Below are 16,782 nucleotides of genomic sequence, written 5' to 3' on the forward strand. Positions count from 1 at the left end.
GAAAGCATAAATATAAAAAAAAGAAGGAATAGAAAAAACGCATGCGCAAAAAAAAAGGATACCGACGGAGTATTTCAGAGAAGAGCAGCAAAAGTTTCCGGGATGAAACTTCTAGGATGACAAAGCCTCTGTGAGCCTTTACCCTGTTCCTTTCTTCTTCTTTCGGTAAGATACGGCAGTAATACCGGTGAAACGCCGAGAATAGACGAGAAAGGAGAATATTTTCTTAAAAGAAAAGGTACATAAATGCTGTTATTAAGCATTGCAGGGAGAAGCGCAAGTAAACGCGATATGAACGCGTCGTTGTGAATGGCGCTTCTAGTGACAAAGGTGGCTGAGGGAGATTTTACATTTCACATAAGATGTAAACTGTGTTTAAAATGGATGTTACAAAGAAAACTTCTGTTCGTTAATTAAGTTGGACTTTTTCTTCATTTTTCCGCCTGACCTTCGTTAACGATTTAACGAAAAGATGGAGATAAAGAGGAAAGAAAAAACGACGATTCCAATCGGATCCCGGTACGATCGTCTGTAAAATCCTGCGTAACATCACGACGGTTCGTTCGCAGAGTGGACAACCATTCCGCAACAACCGCGATGCATGATCTTATGCGTTAGTGGTGAGTGTCCGTATCGCGTGTGCGTGTCTATCCATGTTGGCAAATTGAGGATGCAACATAGACATTGTGTTGTTCCTCACGGTCGTATTCATGAATATGTGCGTTTATTACATCTGTATAAATTCTTTGTCCAAAAACCACTTTATTTTCGTGATAGAATGTGGTTTGAGTTCATATTACTACTTTGACACGATGACACGATTACGCCATCAAAACGTGATTCTTCTGTGAACGGAAACTTCTGAACCAGTTTATACATTTATTGGTGTGATTAGACAAAACTTGTCGATTATAAAGCAATTAGATCAACGGATTCCACGGAGCACTCGAGAGATTTTTATCGATGCTAACTTTATTCTTTAGAAATTCACCGTAACTGGGAGTGCCGCTAGATCGTAGTTGAACATGCTCCGAAAGGACTGGAGTGAATTTTACGTTACATGCGAGAAAAGATTGTTTTTTTACTTTTCAAAAGTAATATGGTATCTCGAACGATTTCTTTAAAATCTGATGCAAGTCTCCTATAAACGATATGTGAACATTAAATTAAAGAGAAGATGGACAATGTATCGGTGAAACTGGCGTGAAAATGTACCGCGGTGTTAAGTGGCCTCTGTGATGTATTATAAACGGTGCTTAACCTAACTTTTCATCGACGCTTCTACACGGCGTTTTCTTGCGAGTAATGTTCTTTTGATAACGAACTTGTAACTAAATGACCATAAATCGCGAATGTTTATCGTTTATCATTTCTTTTCTTTCTTTTTCGCCATGTTCCAAGTGTCAGTTTTTCTTACCGCATTCATGTACGATTTTAATTTATCATAAAAAACATGAGACTATAATTGTTACTTTGTAAAACTCTGAAAATGCTTTTTATTGACTGTACTTCTGATTTTGTCAACGATTGTATGAAGATTAAGTTCACAGTATTTATGCGAGTATGTTATTAACGGTTCTATATTTACCATTTACGTTCAAATATAGGTTTATCTTTTATCCTTTTTTTGTATTCTGTCATCTTGATTTTTGTATTACTTGTCAGTGTTTGTATAATGCATTTCTTAATCTTGTTCTAAAGATACGAACCAAATGTATAGATGTATATACATATGTTACATCTGTCATAATTATAATTAACGGTTTAGCACCAACATTTTGTCATTTTTCTCTAGCAATGGTCATGGGCAATCTTGTCATTTTGTTATCAAGAAGAAGTGGAGACTGAAATTATTGGAACTGAAGGAGGAGATTTAAAATTCAGTCAGCCAAGTATGTCCAACACTATCAGTAATATGAAGATGACCAACCGTATCAAGGGAATGGTGAGCAAACGTCGTAGGCGTTTCACAGAAGATGGGTTTGACCTTGATCTCACATGTATCCCTTTTTTCGCAATTATCAGCGTAATTTGTATTGTAATATGTATTGATATTTTTGTTTCTACATTCCTTAACCATGGTGTGTTAACAACAGATATAAGAGATAACTTAATAGCAATGGGATTTCCAGCTGAAAAGTTAGAAGGAGTGTATAGGAATCACATAGATGATGTTGTTAAACTGTTGGAATCTAGGCATAAAGATCATTATAAGATTTACAATCTGTAAGCATTTCAAACACTCTTTTATGCTTATTTTTGTTTCTTTTATCAAAGGATCAAGAAATAAATTTTAAAACAATTATATCTTTCAGATGTTCAGAGAGATCTTATGATTTTAAGAAATTTAAACAAAGGGTAGCTACATATGCGTTTGATGATCATAATCCACCAATGTTGGATCAAATCAGACCATTTTGCGAAGACGTGCACGAATGGCTTTCTCGTCATCAGGAAAATGTAGCTGTCGTACACTGTAAGGCTGGTAAAGGTCGGACGGGTGTAATGGTGTGTTGTTACCTTCTTCATACTAAACAATTTCCCACTGCCACAGAAGCCCTTAATTACTATGGAAATAAAAGAACACACGATAGGTGATTATATTATCTTTTGTTCTTCTTATGTATGAACAATTGTTTTATTAGTATTGTTTATTATTCAGGAAGGGGGTAACAATACCTTCACAGAGGAGGTATGTGGATTATTATGCTACTCTTGTACAAGAAGGACTAGATTATCAACCGGTTACATTGTTGTTACGAAAAATACAATTGGATCCAGCACCTATTTTTCATGGAGGTCAAGGATGTAAGAATAATGAGCTATTGAGGATGCATTGAAAAAATTAGATGTAAAATATGATTACATACAGTTTTTGTATTTTAGATTTGCATTGCGTAATATCTGAATCTAAGAAAAAAATATTTAGCTCTGATATAGTAGAAGTACGAAAAGGAATGCACACAGTCAGCATCCCTTTAAAACACAGCATAGCATTGACAGGAGATATACGAGTGGATTTCTTTAATAGACCAAAAATGAAGCGAAAGGTACCTATTCAGATAAAATTAATGAGATTCATAATTTCTCATAACATACTTAATCAATTCGTTCGCTCCGTACCTAGGAAAAATTGTTTCATTTTTGGTTCAATACATTCTTCGTACGAGACTACTTATCGCCGGAATACGATAATGGAGAGTTACCAGTTGAGCGTTCAACTAGGGCATTGAGTTGCGATGGTGCAACTATGGAATTACCAGTGGTTATGTCGCACATGAAACCCAGAGCCGGATCCTTAGCTAGTCTCGGACCTATGCCACCTACTCTTGTTTTAAGTATAGATAAATGGGGTCTGGATGACGCACACAAGGATAAACATCACAAAGTGTATAGCGCTGATTTTAAAGTAAGTACATATAATTGATCACGTTTGATGAGTAAATTAATCACACACATTTGACGCGTTTTATATGTATTTATTATATTCATCCGAATTTTATTCTACGAACAATCATTTTATTCTAACTGATTTAACGTTGTTGTAGGTTAGCTTATTTATGCATCGGATGGGTGGTAATATATCGCAAACTGTATCAGCGACAACAAATAGAACAGGAGAGGGTATACAAATAGGAATGGGAGGACAAGATACCCCGAGCGAATCAAGCGAAGCGGATAGCAGTGAATGCGACACAACTGGTGATACGACGGGAGATGAAGATGGGGAATCTGGTGAGTCTTCTGCATCTCTGGTGGTGAATCACCATCCTCTTACACACAGCAGTAGCCGTACACACGTTAGTATCCACCAAAGAGCTAGTCTCAGAGAAACTGCAAAAGGTTTACTCTCGCATGGGGATAAAAGTAGAAGTAGTCATCGGCAAAGCACTGGCAATGCGAAACGTTCTTCAGCTCTCATACGTTCGGCCACGTTAGACACATAAAAAGAAATATATATTTGTATATGTACATACACGTACATATGTATATATACATATATTTATCGTATCTTGTACTTAAACGCTGAGTTCTCTGAACTGGCATTCGAGCTTTACAATAACTTTATGTGAAACCAGATCGTGCTATTAGTTTCTTTTTGTTATGCTAGCATGAAAAATTAGCATTCGATAAGTTCTTAAATGCATCGATTTTATCTAATGTCCTCTGATAATGAACAATAATATGTGTCTATAGAAAGATTTAGGTTGATCAGTTTCGAAAGATAAGAAGACTAAAAAAATACTTTGGTAGAGAATTTTTATGAAGTCAGTAGAATATCAGAATATTTCGATACTATTCCTTCGGTAAGATAACATTTATCGAATGAATGTTTAATGTTTTATTGTAGTTCTAAAGTTATAATTAATCAAAGTTATTGATTCTACATCTGTTTAACAAAAGCTTTTGATATTGATAATATATCTGAGATAGTCGATACTAAGTAGATTCCATCGAATGTCCTGAAATAAAAGAACTGCAAATTAAGATATTGTATATTTTTGCATAGCAGATATTGTTTGCAAAATATTAAGATGTTTCAGTATTCAAGATTCAAGATTACGATCTTTTTTCTGAATAGAAATTATTGGATATTTATTATTAAAAATTATTGAAAAAGAATTAATCTCTATTATGACTACCATGTACGTTCCATCTATTTTTCATTAGATTTCCTGAAGTATTTTGTTTCGATGACTGTTTATTTTAACTGTCCGAAGTAGTAAAATTTGATGTATGTGTGTGAATATACATATGTACATACGCACACGCGCGCACGCGTGCCCACGCACATACACACAAACAAACAAATAAGAGAATTCTTAGTGTTGAAGAGAAAGTGCCGTCTTTTGCGTTTATGCAATTATGTAATCACGTACTATGTACGAACCTAGTATTTGTTTTGTAATTGTATGACAAAGCCAACTTATAGAAAATAATTGACTAATGCAATAAGTACGGGAGTAAGAAGCGCGACAATTTGTAATCGTAACATTTTACCGTTTGTACTTGTATTCGACGTGGCATTATGAAACAGATAAATAACTTAAATGTATCCTGATTGCCTTATACAATGTGATGATCGTTAACATTTTGGAAATAGCAAAACTAATTCGCATAGATTTGAGTAGAAGGATGTAGCCAAAATTTGTAAGATAACAAATGTACAGAAAATTTAATTCTTTCAATTTTGTAATAGAAATATGTTATAGATTAACAGGCTGTGCAATTTTTTAAAGTTGTAATTCTTGATATCTTGCAAACACGATTTTCATATCGATGACAAGATACATCTAATTTCAATTAAGTTATCGTGTTCTATCGAGTAAATTATCGTGTGTGAATCTTTGTTACTGCGGTACTAGGATTATATCGTGTGCAAATATTCAAAAATTACCTAATCGAATAACGTTACCTTAAGGATATTAACTTCTTTCTTTTACATAATTACATGTAGTTTGAGAGAAGTGTTTTATTATTTTTTCTTTCTATTCGTTTGCTGTTTTTTAAATTATTTTTTTTTATGGGTACAAAGTTACACGAAAAATTCGCGACAATTGTACACAGAAATATTTAGCGAAACCTCGTAAAATTCAGTTTTAAAGAAGCGGTCTTAAAACTGATATTTTACGTTTGTTGAATTATAGTGCAACCATTGAAATGTCGTCCGTATCGAATATCGATTCGGAAATTGTGTATTGAGTTACAAATTTGTGGTACGAATAATAATAGTTACATACAAATTAAATATATATATGTCGTAATAAATTTACGAGAATAAGACTTGCGAAATGGCATGCAAAGAATTGCATACATTGCAAAATGAATTTGAAAACGATCTAATACTGATTTTACTAATTAATTATTTTTCTATTAGATATACATATACATAAATATATATAAATATATATTTATATATATATATATATATATATGTATATATATATATATAAAAATATATATAAATATATATAAATATAGGTTTTACAGATACAGATTTTCGTACAGCTACGCAGTCATAATTCAAGCGTATATGGATATGATTACGAAGCGGATACGTATACTGTTAGGTAGCAATAAATTGTCGATAAATAAATTAGTATTGAAAGTTGTTACTTGATACGTACACAAAGTTTCCTTATGAGACTCTATTCGCTCCGTTTTCATTTCCTACTTACCTATTACCTCTAAATTTACTCACGTCAAAATCGCAACGATCTTTCTCTATATTCAATCACACACATTCGCGTGTTTCACTTAATTGTTATCATTAATCTCCTATTTTTCATCTGTTTGCTCATTATCAAGCGTGAGAAGAGTTTTCCTCACATTTCTTCTTTTCTTTTTCTTCCTGTTTTCTTTTTCTCCCGTTTCTCTTTTTTAAGTTGTAAAAAAAATTAAACATGATCAGAAGTTATGAAATTTATTATTATTTAGAAAATGATCCATTTTTCTTTCGATTACTTACGCATTTGAACGTGTGATGAATTAAAATCTCTACGTACGATATGACTATGTAAAAATTCATAAGGTCCTGTTAAAGTAAAACAGAAAACTTACGAATATTTGGATGAAACTTACATGTGATTGTTGTTAATAATATAATTAGGTTATCAAGAAAAGCATAATAGAGGTGCACAAAGTTTCAAACAACATGGAATTCTGATTATGAATAGTTGATACGTATAAATAGAAAGATATCTTTGAAGCTGTTAATATACGGTGATTTTAGACTTTTATATATATTAGTTTTGTAAATACGTAGTTCATATTATTATAATTGAACAATTCTCTAACCACACAGGGATTAGATATTCGGATGATTGTCATTCTTTGAAAATTTCATCGTTTGTCAATATGTAGTTCCTCTCCGAATTGTTCTTATAGATTGTAGTACTTGTACATGTTTAATAATTTTCATGATTAACATTATATTTATCGTGTCATGCATGAGTATGCAGAAGATAGATGAAGCCTGGCAGTTTTTAATATTTAGAATGCAAATATTCAAAATTTTATCTTGTTTTTTGATGTATGTTTAGGAATATTATATCAAAACCTTGATACATTGTAATTTTACACTGGTTTTTGTATCGCTGCATGTTGGTAGTTAATAATAACCATAGTTATCGGATGTCTGTAATATTTTAAATTTGTGAAATTGATACATCTCTATTACATATTCTGTAATGATTATTTTGTGATACTATTATACTTCTGATTATTAATTATATCGTTGCTATATCTTTGTATGTACTCTTATTATTAATTATTACTATTTTTATCATTAGTTAATATTGTTATTATTATTATCGTTGTTGTTGTTGTTATTATTATTCTATTACTACTACTATTACTACTACTACTACTACTACTACTACTACTACACTACTACTGCTACTACTACTACTACTGCTACTGCTACTGCTACTGCTACCACTATTATTACTTTCACTTCTACTTCTATTACTTTGATTCATTGCCATCATCATCATCATCATTATCATCATCATTATCATCATCATCATCATCATCATCATCATCATCATCATCAACAACATCATTATTATTATTATCTTTAATACTGCAACTGCTACTGCTGTTTTATCGTTATGTTAATACCACCATCAGAAACATCATTATCATTATCATTATTTTATTACTATTACTACTACTATTACTACTACTGCTACTACTACTATCACCATCATTACTACTACTACTACCACTATGGCCACCACCACCACTACTACTACTACTGTTACTACTACTACTACTACTACTACTGCTATTACTGCTATTACTATGACTACTGCTACTATTACTGCTACTGCTACTATTACTACTACTACTACTATTATTATTATTATTGTTAATATTTCAAACAAAATATTAGCGATTTTTAAGCGTATAAACGTATATTTATATCTCAAATGTATTCCTGTAACAAATATTTTATGGATGATGTTACACATGCATTGCAGTTTTAAATAGTACACTTTTAGAACTTTCTATATACTTACGTCTTCCGATTCTCTGTAATATGCAAACTTTACTTCAAAACTCTTACTACAAAAAATTTTGTTCATTACATACTTGCTTATGATTCCCCACCCTTTTATATTTATCTATGTACTACTTTTCCTTTCTATTTATAAAAAATAAAATATGTACATCGTTTGTAACGCTTTCTCCTTGTAGTTCCTTATTTACGGGAGGATTATGAAGCGCTTGGCTCATTGATTGGACTCAAACATTGTACGTATCCGAAGCACATTCTAAACTAATAATTTGGCAGAAGAGTGTAACATACTTGATCTTCATGAGACCGTATTTGAATATGGATATACAAATTCCTTTGCCTTTTAATGTATGCCGCTGTAACGACGAATAGTATTTTATATAATAATTATACGTCATTTTCCTTTGCATAGCGTCAAATATTTGTTGCACAAGACAGAAATGTAGCATTTTTGCATTGGCAGCGTGTCATGCGAATGTATCAGAATGTGCTTCTGCCAAATACAAAATTTGAGCTTTATAGATCACGTTATGCCTGTACAGCATTCAAAATTGTATCAAATGTCGATCATGAAAATTTCTCCATTTGGTTTGCTCCGTAGAAGTTATCTTGTTATCTTGCATGTTATTTTTTCTTCCGTTTACATGATCTTTAAGAGCGTTTTGATCTTTGGAGAATGCTATATAGTATTTTAATGTGATTTAATGGATACAGCTTTGTAATTTCCCCTTTTCTTTCGCATGTCCGAATATGATGCTACGTGCTGTTGTCTCGTTATCACGCGTTAAATCTTTTTTATAAATTTAATACGGTGTGGGTACGTGTGTTGGGTGATCTGTTCGATCGTTAATCACTAACACGTTTACTCTATCGCGCGCGTTTATTGTCGATAAAAGACGATGAGAAACGTGAATCTTTGGAAGAATGTGCGTGCGAACAAAAAGAATAAAAAGGAAGAAAGGAAGAAAGAGAGAGTGGGAGTGAGAGAGAAATTTACTTGAAAAGGAATGTGGATAAGAGAAGAAGAAGAGAAATATATAGATATTTGGTAGTGAGCTCACTTTGTCCTCCACCGCACCGCACCGTATTTAGATATAGATTCGATCTAAGAATTGAAATACACAATATTGACCAACTGCCTCTCTATATGTCTGTTCACCCTTAGTGGACATGGACCAGCGTGTTGGACGATACCGCCTTCTATCAGACGGAGGAATGATAGATGTTTTGTGAGTTCATCGCCAGTCATCCCTCTACACTCTTCGACATTGCTGTCTCTCGCATATTCACATGCGGACGTTAGAAATTCGACTATCATCTTTATTATCGAAGATGTACGCTCGATTGGAATGTTACGCTCGAACAAACGATCGTGTCTTTTTAACGACATGTAAAGTGTTGTTAGACGACGCATATTAGTTCCAACAAGCCAAAGAAAACGTTTATATCAGTACCGAAATTTTCTTTCGTATCTCGAAGATTCGTGTCTCAAAAATATGTCGCTTTCTTTCTTTCTTAACTTCTTTGACGAATGCGCATCAGTTTGGCTCGTGCTACGCACATATTCTTTCTTTTCGTTGAATATGTTTGATCGTAGAGTTCCATTGGAATTTATTTACAAACGCCAAGCATAAATATAAACGAATGTTTTTTTAAACCATGTATTTTATATTTATTATCAACGAGCTGGAAGTTCTCTGAACAAACTCTGAAAGGTAGGAGTAAAAGGAAGAAGAAAATGAAAAAGAAGAGTGGAAAGGCTAAACGTTATAAAAAGAGAGAATCAATGTAAATGATAAAGAGAAGTTCCATGCTCGGCATATTAAAGATACATAATGCGGCTTGTGTAACGCTTATCTCGTTTTGTCGGTGAAACTGCGCATTCTCGCGAATACGAGACAATGGCTGGTGTTTGAAGAAATAGCTGCGTCGGTCTTATAGGCTGAGAAAGAAAGTGTGTTTATATAGATTATGAATCCAGATGGAAGAATAATGCTGTAAAAAAAAGCAAGATTATTTTCGTAACGTTAATAAATTGTAAGTCAATAAATACAGCAACAAGAATGGTAAGGACAAGAAGAACATCAGCATCACCAATATTCACGAGAACTCTAACATCGGTAACCACAACGCCGAGGATGTCGCCTGCTCTTCGTTCGATAACGACGACGTTTATCGTACTTGTGTATTAACTTTGTTTTCCTCTGTAAAGACGATCCAATCGATACACGTTGTATCACCGCATTAGCTAAACACGTAACTTTATGTTTTTCTATTGCAATCGGTATAATTTATCAAAACTTGTTTCACTATGACAAATCTACCGAAAGGAATATGTATATCGAATGATCTAATCTGACGAATTTTGCGATCACAGATACTTATGTATATGCGCAAAAAAGAATAAAAATGAGGAAAAGAGCGTAACAAAAGGAAAATAGACGAGCGATGTAGAATGTATCGTGCGTGAGTCGTCTAAGTATTACATAGTGATGAAAAATCTGGCCGTGCGATGTTTCACTTCGACTCGTGATCACGGCGCGCATAAACATTTTTGCTTTTACCTAAGCTAAGGGTATTTGTGAAAAATTTGCGAATTGCGCCGTGAAAAGTAGAATTGTATAAACGAATCTATTCGATGTAGGGTTCGCAGTTTTTATTCTTTTCGAAAGTAGAAGGCGATACGACGTTAATCGATAAATCGTTACGACGATATCGTCGAATAGATTCTACACCGACTCATCGGATGTTCTACGAATGTTTCTGATCGCTGTTCGTTTACATGGTCTCGAGAAAAAGCAAAATTGAGAGAAAAGAAAGATAGAAAAGCCATAGATGTCGGACTCGGAAGCTATGCGGTTCTGCTCTGTGTTACGGCTAAAAAAAAAGATCACGTTGTAACGTTACGATGTTCGCGATGCGTTTAAAAAGTCGGTGCACGCCTGCGACCGTAGTAACGTTCGATGTAGATCGAAATTTTTCGCGAAATTTTGTTCGAATGAAAGGTATGGTTGTTTCCTTAGCACTCGCACAATACGCGAATTCTTTAAGCTTTTGGATGAGAAACGTCCATTTGATCGAATATGCAAAGGATACAAATGAATTTAGAGAACGCAACAAGAATCGTTTCTGACGCCGTCCTTTCCTAACTCATAGCTTGTACGTTGCGATACGATAGTTCGTAACTCGATGCAATTAAAAACGATGATGGCAAATAGAGTCGCGTCATGCATCGTTCTAACTGGCATTTCTTCTAATTTCGCTGTTATTGTATCTTCATTTTGTTCGTTTGTACATGCAGCCATGAACGAACTTTTCGATTATGTATACGCTCAGACCGATACGCAGACCGGACAAGTCGCACGCGCGCTACGGAAGAAAATTCAAAATCGACCGAGTCCGTATGTGCAACAAGAGATGATATTGCAAAAACTTATTCCTTTTAACGAAACGTATTAGTATGTTGAAATTTCGCGTGTTTACATCAACGCTTCCTCTCTTTTGCTAACTTGCCGAGTTGATCGTTCGCATAGATTTTAGCCACGAGCCTTAGACAAGGTTACGAATACGAATAGGAATACGCGCGCACGGTTAAGTCAAAAAAATGCGGTCGTTCGTTATCGTTCGCTGGTGCATCTTTCCGTTCGTTGATATAAGTACCGTAAACTTATGAAATTTGCATAAAATTAGTTATGGCACGATAAATACGTTGATACGCGATTCACGTATGTCGAAGAGAATGCATCGAGGAAAAAAGCTCATTCTCGTTTTTCGAATAAATTCTGATCCCGCGTCTCAGAATCTATCTTTATTTCTATGTTTGGTTTTCTTTTTGTCATCGAAATTAAATTTGATGGTTGATAAAATGGAAGAGAGGAAGGGAGGGAGGAGAGAAAAGGAGGAGGGAGAGAAAGAGAGAGAGAGAGAGAAAGAGAGAGAGAATGCGTGCGTGTGTGCGTGCAATGATCGAAAACAGCACAAGAGCGAATGAAATACTTATTCGTGTTATCAGGTAGCGAGTTTTGGATTACCTCGAACGAATTAGTAAATTTACCTCGCTCGAACTATTTTAATCGCATCTGTAGTTCACTGAACTAACGTCGACTCGCTAGCAATCGTTGCGATACCTCAGTTTTTTACCCTCTAAAAGTAACGAAGAAGGTAAACTTACTAAATACGTTTTTACGTACCAATAATTATGGCATACGTATGTACCATATTGTTACTTCTTGTAACGTACACGCTTCTCGGACATATTTTTTCTCATACGAAGCTCATGAATATCGTTTTATAAGTGATATCTCTTAAAACTAACTTTTATATGATTCATGCGGAATGTTCAAAATATAAATAAGATGCATTATTTTTTTCTGTGATATTATATACGAATACAACTCTCCACATATCGTCCCCTCCAACATTTTCGATCATTTAAAAAAAAAAAGAAAAAAAAATGAAAGGTTATCGAGCATCGGAGGACGCAATTAAACAACAACACGTTGTTCCTCTCTATTTTGTTCGTTTCATTTTTCCGTATCTCTTTTACTTTTCTTTCTTCTTCCTTCTCGAACTTTTCTAAACGTAGTGCGAGTTTACTGTTTTAACGATGATTTTTGTTTGTTCTTATGAAATACGCTAGGAAACACCCTGCATAAAGTAGGAAACGGAGAAAACCGAGATCCTTGCCACTCGCATTCGCAGAAATTTAAATTCTTTTATACAGGTACGCATTTGCTCGACGCGATTTTGCGTTTTGCGTTTCGTTAACTATGTACATATATGCTAACAAGTCAACTTTCCACGTAATTCACATTGACTCTGCTTACAGGGGAGTCGACCTATTTGTGACTTTGAAACTGTAGACCGATCCGATGGAGACCGATCAGAACTAAACTCTACTCTCAAAAAACGGTCCACTTCACTGCGACTCATCGTTTGCTCACGAACGAATTGATCAGTCGATACCAACGAGTTCTGCCTGTGCCTGCCAGTTCATCGCTATACATATATATTCGTATTCTTCTTAATAGCTGGTAGAATTTCAAAAAAATTGCGTTTCTTTCTTTTTCTCGTTCTCTCTCTCTCTCTCTCTCTCTTTCTGTCTAATCACTTTTACCATGTGTAAGATAGTTCTCTTCGCTTACACGGCATTTTTGGGAAAAGAAAAAAAAGTGTGATCATTTCCAGCGAATCGCTGTATGGAAGACTGCGTGAAAAAAAAGACGCGTTTCTTAACTCGGACGATTAACACCTTCTAATTTATACTTTCGACGACCGATCGTACCGTTGATCGATTTTAATTTGTAGATACTCGTTTCTCGTATATTTTATATCGACGACAATATGTAATTAGCTAGAAAGAAATATATTTTATACTCGCGTTGACCGCAAGGTTCGTCGTTCGATATTTTTATGCATATTGACGATCATTGTTTTAAGGCAATGAATTTGTCACCTTCTTCTTTTCGTGATTTTATTCAAACGATAATTTTGGTTTCGCAAGCTTTTCTTTCTCTCAGACGTTCAATGAACCGAATCGGTAAACACATCCAGTGTTCTATATTTTTTATCGTCGAGATAATTCCATTCTTTAATTTATTGTACTCGCCGAGCATAGTAATCGTACGTAGATTTAGAAGTTATACGAATTATTATGAAACGAACGTTTTGTAAACTTTTGGCGATGCGTCAGCGATGAAAATCAAAGGATGTTATTCCATGAAATCTGTAATTTAAAAGCGTCGTAAATCGATTGTCGTTAAGCATGATTGGTTCCTCTTCGTTACGTTTAAAGTTCATGGAAAGTTTCAGATGCGAGAAAATGCGAACCATTTATCGAATACGTATTCTATACTACCGGAAGCTTTACTGGGGCCAAGAAGTATGTTCGTAAGTTTCCGTGGATCGTATAAAAGTTGTAAATGTAGTTAACTATATAGTAAGTTGTATTTATAGAAATTTCAATATTCTCAAGACACAAAGTACAAAGTAATATGACCGGATCTCAAACGTTTCGAAATAATCGCGTTTGCTTTTTAAGAATGCGTATACTTAAGATGCTAAGATTTGTATAATCGTTCTTAAGCAATTAGACGAAAATTTAGAAGCTCTCGGCTAATTGTGCCGGTGAATGATTGATATATTGTTAAGCGACCCACACGCGTAAGTAGACATAAAGCATTGATATTCTCGGTGACCATCGATTCGACACTGAACTTTATTTCAAACATGTTGTATATTGGTTTGCGTTACAAAATATTCCAAATAGGACACGAATGAATAAAGGTATTTACACGTAATACGGTGTACATTGTTAGAAACATCGTGATATTCGATTCTAAATCATAAGTCAGGGTGTGAGAGAAATACCCCATAATTTCAATATCATTCGCGCGTTAACTAATTCGTTGCGTGATTATATTTACATGTAATTGAAGAGAATTGGAATATTCGGTAGCGCGATGTATTTGAACTACGCTATAACACAATATGTAAAACAAATTATCGTACAATACAAAGGTACAAGTTTTCTTCACGTGATACCGAATCTTTTAACGGAAGAGATGTAGTGATCTGGTTGCCAACGTTCTGGCAACGTGTGGTGTATTTGATCATTACAATATGTAAAGAAAGGATCTGAAACGATCATCGATGGCGGACCGTTTTACCTTCCTCTACCACGTCCTCGAGTGAAACCGCCTCTACCTCGACCGGCGACTTTTCCCTTTGGCGGTGGAGACTTTGGTCTGAGAGCTTCGATACGTTCTGTACAACCAGTGGTGATTTGACCGTTGGCAAAGTAACTAGTATAGAGGTCTGCGTTAAAATTCGTGTTGGTTAGCTCAGGGCCTACAGTAAGCCAGCCTGGTCGAATAGTACTGTCTCGACCGAACAAATGCAGTCTATGTAAAGTGCGAAAAATATTGTTGATTAGCTGAGTGAGTTGAACGCCCTGATACGTATGTACATGCTTTCCTCGCTTACCGTCGTCTGCCGAGACAGAAGTGTTCGATTATATGAAAAATCTCGACAGGCTTTTCTATAGAACCATATTCGGGCTCCTCTGAAATGATCAAATCAATATCGACGTTTGCATGAATGAAATCTCCATCCGTGGATCGTCTGACGGTCCCCTTGATACCCATTAGGCAGTGTTCTTTGGTTCTCTGAAGTACGGCCTTGCTATCTAGGTTTTTACTGTGCCCCGGGTTATTAATGTTGGTGCGAATCCAGCATATGTCTTCGCATCGTCTAAAGCCCCATTTTCGAAGACAGAAACGTCCCATATCTAGTCCATCGCTACTGCCGCACCACAGAAACACGAAGCTCCGATTGGCCGCCACTTCGCCGATATCCAATTCCATTATCTACGAATATAGATTGTTTTTAATAAAGGCGTTACGAGTAGAGAAGAGGTACGTTGTATAATCTCTACTCACCTGATCCCAATTCCAAAGTTGCACGTTTGTAGCGCCGCAGGTGCGTTGGTACTCTTCCAAAGGGGGTTCGATCAAAATTACATCAAACTTGCAATTCAGTTCCTTCAAATTGTACGTAAGCAGGTCAGTTTTTAGGTACATGGGAGGTGTTGCGGTTTCAGCGATTAAATCATCTTTCAACTTGATCAGCTCCCGTAGTTTCGGGTATTCCTCGAATCTGTCCGCCAGACCCACGTCCCTAATGAAATTTTGAGGTCGCTGACCCGTATCAATGAAATGTTGACAGTAGTCATTATGCGGATTCGACGATTGTGTTCCCTTAAAAAATAAATCTGTAGTCGAAAGTGGAAACAGATAGTTGCTTGGTTATGAATACAAACTCGCCTACCTTTAAAAATGTTGACGAGTCTTTGTAAACGATTTCGTCGGTCGGACCTGTCTCACTTTTTAAATCTTTCACTCCGTTCTCCGATTTCTCTGATACCGATTTCAATTTTTTCTTCTGCGTATCGTCGACATCCGTTCCAAGGATTTGCCGCAACTCGTCTACGCTCGAAACACCTAACTACATAGAAGAAACGAATTCATACCATTCACAAACTCTTACTTGCGATCATAACCTCAACGTCATGAAATCACGTTTGAGTAGTCCTCACCGTCTGAGCGAGCAACTTCTTGCGTTTTTGCGAACGTTCGCGTAGCGTCTGAAGCATTTTCTGCTAAATCCTTTGGAACTGGCCGCAAAATAATATCTATCGTACATTTCCGTTTATACTTATTCTGTTCATTTCCTCGGTTCGAAAGGGAGAACAAGCAGAACAACTACAAATGTAATTTGTTACTTTCCTTTTATCTTATAATTCAGTGATCGAATTTAAGAGAAAGTTGGCGAAATTTAACGTATGTACAGTCAATGATAATCCTCTGCTTCCTAACCCAACACTCCAAAAGATCTGAAAACAAAACGTACACGCACGCCATCTTGTAGCCAAACGAATTTTCATTATTCTTCATGTATCGCGCTAAGACAGCGCGTAAACGATGAACGACCTCTCGTGGAAAACCGTGCAACAAACGACAAGTCTGCTTTGCGTCCGAGCAGCGTTCGAAGTTCCTATCACGCACGAAGAAAATGACGTTTTCACTTTTTCAAAAAAAAATATGGTTGCAAACATATAACGCCAAGCGAATCGAAAAGGCTTTCTCTGGGCTCGTTCTTGCGTTATACTCTTCTCGATGCGAAAGCGATCGCTATCGATTTTAGCATAATCTCTAAACATATTAATAGTATAAATCGTTTCGACGAGCAATGTAGTCTTA

The 16,782-nt window shown here is 35.4% G+C and overlaps 2 protein-coding genes across 6 annotated transcripts; one reads left to right on the forward strand and one right to left on the reverse strand.

Annotated features, from left to right (window-relative positions):
- The first annotated feature begins 36 nt into the window (after positions 1 to 36).
- LOC117210693 (phosphatidylinositol 3,4,5-trisphosphate 3-phosphatase and dual-specificity protein phosphatase PTEN) lies at positions 37 to 13,414 on the forward strand. 5 transcript variants are annotated; one of them, XM_033453964.1, is made up of 10 exons: positions 1,309 to 1,561; positions 1,796 to 2,000; positions 2,097 to 2,226; positions 2,316 to 2,594; positions 2,663 to 2,808; positions 2,887 to 3,050; positions 3,128 to 3,409; positions 3,549 to 3,735; positions 12,663 to 12,746; positions 12,852 to 13,414. In XM_033453964.1, exons 1-10 carry the CDS (start codon positions 1,490 to 1,492, stop codon positions 12,869 to 12,871), a joined length of 1,569 nt encoding a protein of 522 aa, XP_033309855.1. In that variant the 5' UTR covers positions 1,309 to 1,489; the 3' UTR covers positions 12,872 to 13,414. The 5 variants fall into 5 exon arrangements, with proteins under 5 accessions (XP_033309856.1, XP_033309857.1, XP_033309858.1 ...); XM_033453965.1 differs by lacking the exons at positions 1,309 to 1,561; positions 12,663 to 12,746; positions 12,852 to 13,414 and adding an exon at positions 37 to 1,302 and having other exon boundaries at positions 3,549 to 5,218; XM_033453966.1 differs by lacking the exons at positions 1,309 to 1,561; positions 12,663 to 12,746; positions 12,852 to 13,414 and adding an exon at positions 37 to 620 and having other exon boundaries at positions 3,549 to 5,218.
- Positions 13,415 to 14,209: 795 nt separating this feature from the next.
- Positions 14,210 to 16,429, reverse strand: LOC117210696 (N6-adenosine-methyltransferase non-catalytic subunit). Its single transcript, XM_033453976.1, has 5 exons — positions 16,119 to 16,429; positions 15,851 to 16,027; positions 15,463 to 15,780; positions 15,008 to 15,390; positions 14,210 to 14,925 (listed from the first exon to the last, which is right to left on the reverse strand). The coding sequence occupies exons 1-5, from the start codon at positions 16,173 to 16,175 to the stop codon at positions 14,688 to 14,690; spliced, it is 1,173 nt and encodes a 390-aa protein (XP_033309867.1). The 5' UTR covers positions 16,176 to 16,429; the 3' UTR covers positions 14,210 to 14,687.
- Between the last annotated feature and the right edge of the window lie 353 nt (positions 16,430 to 16,782).

The sequence above is a fragment of the Bombus bifarius genome, unplaced genomic scaffold (assembly GCF_011952205.1).
Source record: "Bombus bifarius isolate JDL3187 unplaced genomic scaffold, Bbif_JDL3187 scf7180000008208, whole genome shotgun sequence".
Taxonomy (NCBI): domain Eukaryota; kingdom Metazoa; phylum Arthropoda; class Insecta; order Hymenoptera; family Apidae; genus Bombus; species Bombus bifarius.